General features: G+C 33.4%; 2 protein-coding genes across 10 annotated transcripts in view; both read left to right on the plus strand.

The window, feature by feature from the left end:
- The window catches only part of LOC105177524, a 21993-nt gene continuing 18505 nt past the window's right edge, over positions 1446 to 4933 (plus strand). For 2 of the 4 annotated variants that reach the window (XM_020699318.1, XM_011100714.2), the window contains exons 1-4: positions 1447 to 1898; positions 2416 to 2478; positions 3149 to 3282; positions 3507 to 3567. In XM_020699318.1, coding sequence (XP_020554977.1) covers positions 1509 to 1889 — 381 coding nt within the window. In that variant the 5' untranslated portion in view covers positions 1447 to 1508 and the 3' untranslated portion in view covers positions 1890 to 1898; positions 2416 to 2478; positions 3149 to 3282; positions 3507 to 3567. Of the gene's footprint in view, positions 1899 to 2375; positions 2479 to 3148; positions 3283 to 3506; positions 3568 to 4933 lie in introns of all 4 variants that reach the window. The other 2 variants (XM_011100716.2, XM_011100717.2) reach the window with 2 other exon arrangements.
- The window catches only part of LOC105177523, a 20233-nt gene continuing 18505 nt past the window's right edge, over positions 3206 to 4933 (plus strand). For all 6 annotated transcript variants that reach the window (XR_002288399.1, XR_002288396.1, XR_002288397.1 and 3 more), the window contains exons 1-2: positions 3206 to 3282; positions 3507 to 3567. The gene's annotated coding sequence lies outside the window, so the exon portion shown is untranslated. The remainder of the gene's footprint in view (positions 3283 to 3506; positions 3568 to 4933) is intronic.

Consider the following 4933-nt stretch of genomic DNA (forward strand, 5'->3'; position numbering starts at 1 on the left):
ATATATATATATATATATATATATATGAATTATAAGAAAGGTAATATGTTTAACTTTTTTATGACTATTATGTATATTTCCTTAATTTTATAATTTTTCAGAAATATTATGAATTTTTTTAAATACTTATTAACTCGGAATATGTGTTAGAACCAAAACTAAAATCCACGATAAGCATCTTGAGGCATAGCGATTCATCTTTGGTAATTGGTGAGTGAAAAACGATTCTACTTTGGTGTGCGTATATAAATTGGAGACTTTTGTGGTAATTTCTATATAAATTGGAGAATTTTGTGGTAATTTCTATATATCTTTCTTGATGGGGCGGTTAGTTATACGATCTTGAAGAAGAGGGGTTGATTATTGTTTACTTCTTCATCTTTTCTGTTTGGGTTCTTCTTCTTGACGGCTTTGACGGTAGAGATGCTAGTGATGTTTTCATCGGCTACTTCATAATGGTATTGTCCTTTTGTTTTAACTACGATACGCAATTGATAAATCATAATTAGTTAAATATGGACTAAAATTATGGAATAATTACATTAACTTCCCCTTATGTTTTGTTCGAATTATATAATAATTGCATTTATAAGTGCGAACATGTATAAAGATAGTTTGATTTTAAAAAGTATTTATTTAATCACCTAATTAGTCAGTAATAAGTCAATTGCATAAAAATATGAATTTGCATTTAACTTTTTTACTAATATCAATAAATTTTAATTAATTAATTATTCTATTTATTAAACAAAATAAGTGTTAGGGATGCAATACATAACTTTCTCTAAACTACAAGAATTTAATTACAATTATATTAAATTTCAGAAGAGAGCAGTGTAATTATCTCCAGAAATATTGTTGATAAGAATATGATAAACTTTTGAAAAAAAACTACATTAAAAATATTGGTTTAAAGACATGAAAATTGATTGCGTACAAATTTATATATAAACATAAAGTAGAAATACAAAAAAAGAATTATTTAAAAGTAATGGTAAATTATTTTGATTTTTAATATCAGTATCTATTCCTGATTTACATAAAAATTATTTTATTTGCGAGCCATAATTGCAACGTGACATAACGACTAGTATATAAAAGAAAGATCATCTACGTTCACTACACGATTACTAATAACATCACCATACAATATTTTAATATGAAATTATACCCTTAATTAGATAATTTTAAAAATTAATTGTAATTATATTTTTGTTTTACAAAAGTGATCTCATGTCATTTTAACATCACAACAATAATTCTTTAATTATATCGACAATAACTTAAATTAATTTTTATTGTTTATTTTTGAAATATAATTTATTAATTTATATATTTTTATTTTTATTTATAATATATTTTAAATTTAAAAAAAAATTGTTGTTCATTGTGATGCCAACGTTAAACAAAATTGGTGAGCGAAAAGCGCTTTGTGTTTAGTATTTACAACATTTTTCTTAACATTCTCCCCACCCTTCTTTGCAGTGAAAGAAATCCCCAATTCTGCGATGGCGTCCGCTGCGAAATCCCTAATCCAAACCCTCCGTCTTCACATAAAGAAACCCTGGGAAATCACCGGCCCTGTAGCTGATCCAGAATATCGTTCCGCCGTACAGAAGGCTACGGAATACCGCGTCTTCTGCCCCGCCACCGTCCCCGCTAAAGCCATCGTCCCCACTTCCTTACCAGAAACCGTTTACGACATCAAGTACTTCCCTCGCGACCAGCGCCGCAACCGACCCCCAATAAAACGCACCGTTTTGGAGAAGGCTGACGTGGAGAAGATGATGAAGGAGAAGACTTTTGATCTGACTGATTTCCCTAGGCCGTACTTGACTGCGAAAGTCATCGAGGATGATAATGCTATCGGTGGCGGATACCAGAAATAAAATTTCCGGGTATGAATTTTGCGTATCTTTTCATGTGTGATGGTCTGTTTATGAAATTAGTATTTCGGTTCAATCTGTGACGAATAAGGCTGTTAGATATAAATTGGGTCTATATCTTTACGACTTTGACGGTAGAGATGCTAGTGATGTTTTCATCGGCTACTTCATTATGGTATTTTCCTTTTCTTTTAATGTTTTGACGGCCTCAATTGGGGTTTTATGATCTTGTTTCGGTGAAATTGTTTTGTGTTCTTGATTTGGTTGTTATATATGTTGATGTTTCTTGGAGGGGTGGGAGTAATGGTAATTAGGTCTTGTGTTTTTCCGTAGGCACACTGCAATCTCCTTCTCTGTACTAGTTCTTGGAAAGGCAAGAACAATATGATTTCTTGCATTTTCTTGGAAAGCCTTATTATTGTTTGTGTGATGAATGAATTATTACCGCAATCGTAGTTTTATTTTTTCAAATTTGTATATGCGTTTCAGGGTTTTAATCTGCATCCTCCTTTATTGCCAATCCCGACAGGATTATGAAGGAACTTGAATTTCTTGAAGATATTCATGCTTGGCTGTTCGCACTACGTATCAGGTGGGAAACTACAAAACTGGACTTTTTGATTGGAATTCTTGGTTTGATTCATGTTAATCTTCACTTGAAAGTTCTCATGATGAATTCATTATCAATCTGTTATCCTTACTCATTGATTTCAATCGCCACGAACCTATTCCTTGCAATTATGTATGTCTCTGTCAATTGAGTTCTACCTCTCATTATCATCATTTATTTGATAGTGGCATACAGGCCACTAACAAAACAAATGCATTTTCTGATTTTGCCTACATCTTTTCAAGTGTGATGGTCTGTTTGTGAAATTAGTATTTCGGTTCAATCTGTGACGAATAAGGCTGTTAGAGCTGATTGTTTGTTCTTGTGCACCTGTTGGAGAGGGAAAGGTTTGCTTTGCTACCTGAACATCAAACTAGCTAAAGAATGAAAACCACAGTCTAGCTTTAGCAAGCAGTTGCATTTGCTGGAATCATTTGAAAACTAGATCCTTGCATAGTCTTGTGTGTGTGTACAATCATGGAGTAACAACTTTAAAAAGTTCAATTCGAAAAAATACTTAAATTTTATGAAAGGAGCAACAAGTTATGTGACTTTAGTGACTACATGATTGACTGAACACATCCACTAGTTTCCATGCATGATCCTTTGTAATGACAGAAAAATTACGTGATTACATGTGTTGCCTCTTCAGAAATCATATTGGGAGGATAGCTTGCGTATGAGAATGAAAGGGGTGGCAAGGACTTTGACCATCATCTTCAACCCGAGAATATGTAGTGATGTTGAGCTGGAAGTTGGCAGCCTGATTCTCATACACCCTCCTTGGTATGAGCTGCACAAACTGTATGCTTTATACTTTTCTGGTCCAGTACACTTCCTCAGATAAGTTGGTTGTGCTACACTTTCCGTGCAGTCACTCTGGTGATTTAGAAGAGCAGTGAAGTGAAGCAAAACTGATGTCACAATTTAAACTATATATTTACTAATTTTCATATTATATTTCATACCATCAACATGATTGGAGACCGTTTTTATATCTATATTGGCAGGTCTTGCTTGTTCGACATTCCCTCCTTGGGGGTAAATGCGACGTCTCCTCAAGAGAATTTGGTATGAGAAGTAATCATTTCATTTCAAGTTTCTTGTGTAACTTCCATAGTCTCTTCCTTTCAAAGGCATTGTCATTTTTGTGCTTTCAGCATTTCTTATCTTGCAGTTGTGCATTAAGATTCTACCATGGCTTTGCATTGCTTATATTCCTTGGTTCTTGGTATTCACAGTGGTATTATCTTTGAATCCAGTCTCTTTTTTCAATATTCTTATGATTTGATTCTTGATACTGTAGACTAGCAAATAAGTGAATTTTGGAGAGATTACAACTTGATTATTGTGCATGTGACTCTTTCTGTTGCTTGGTTTCTTGGTTTGATGAATTAACAGGTTATCTCTCTCTGTATATGTATATTCACTGTAATGTAAGTGCCTTCCAGCTGCTCTCTTTTACTTCTAGTTCAGCTGGAGTTTAGTAATCTTCTTAAATCATTAGTAGCTTGTGATCGATCAGCAGTATTTCTTTTCTTAAGTGCATCTGGAGAGCTCTCTTGGTTATTAAGTATTTCTGCTCTGTTGCTTATGTCTGCATCTAGAAAACTTTCATGGTTGTGAAGTATTTTTGCTTTGTTTCTTATGCCCCTGCATCTTGGTAGTTTGTTGTTTATGGAGTATTATTGCTATTTTGCTTATGCCCCCTTTAACTGGAGAACTCTATGAGCTATGGTTTAAGTAACAGGTTGCACCTGTGGAACCCGAATGATTAGCTATCTTCTTTTGTCATATTCAAGTTGCTTTCACAATCCTGTCTTAATGCATATTATAGGATGTGGAGGCAATATTTGATTTTCTTTGCCCATAACACATATAGCATACAATTATAAACTGGAATCAACTTATTCGAAAAATCATTTTTCAGTGCCATGTGTCATAAGCATTTTATTTTGATTGTATCTATACTCGTTTCTTGTAAGATTGAGGGCCTCAGCTTGAATTTGGTTTGTCAATTTTGTGCAAACTAAAGTAATCTCTTATTCTTAAGAGTTGTGTGGAAATCAAAAGGTTAAGCAGAAAATTTAAACACTCAACTGAAACACACATTGGCTGCTACAATAATGCATTTTGACAACATTTAAAGCCTAATGGTAATCGTTGTATCTATGGTTTCCTCTCGACTTGTTTTTCTACCAGAAAGGTGATCCTTGTTCCTTTCCATCCTACTTTGTTGATTTTTTCTCCCACATTTGAAAATCAAGAAAATGTTGAACCATTGTTTTTACGTTTGTAAACTTCAAAACCTAAAATCCTGCTGTGATTCTTTGAAGTGTCCTCGTTATCACCATTATAATTTGGAAGAAACAGGAATATGTATGTTTTAAAGGCTCCTAGGAATATGAGGGATGCATGTGTAGAGTTGAATGCCAAT

Source organism: Sesamum indicum, linkage group LG15 (assembly GCF_000512975.1).
Source record: "Sesamum indicum cultivar Zhongzhi No. 13 linkage group LG15, S_indicum_v1.0, whole genome shotgun sequence".
Classification (NCBI taxonomy): domain Eukaryota; kingdom Viridiplantae; phylum Streptophyta; class Magnoliopsida; order Lamiales; family Pedaliaceae; genus Sesamum; species Sesamum indicum.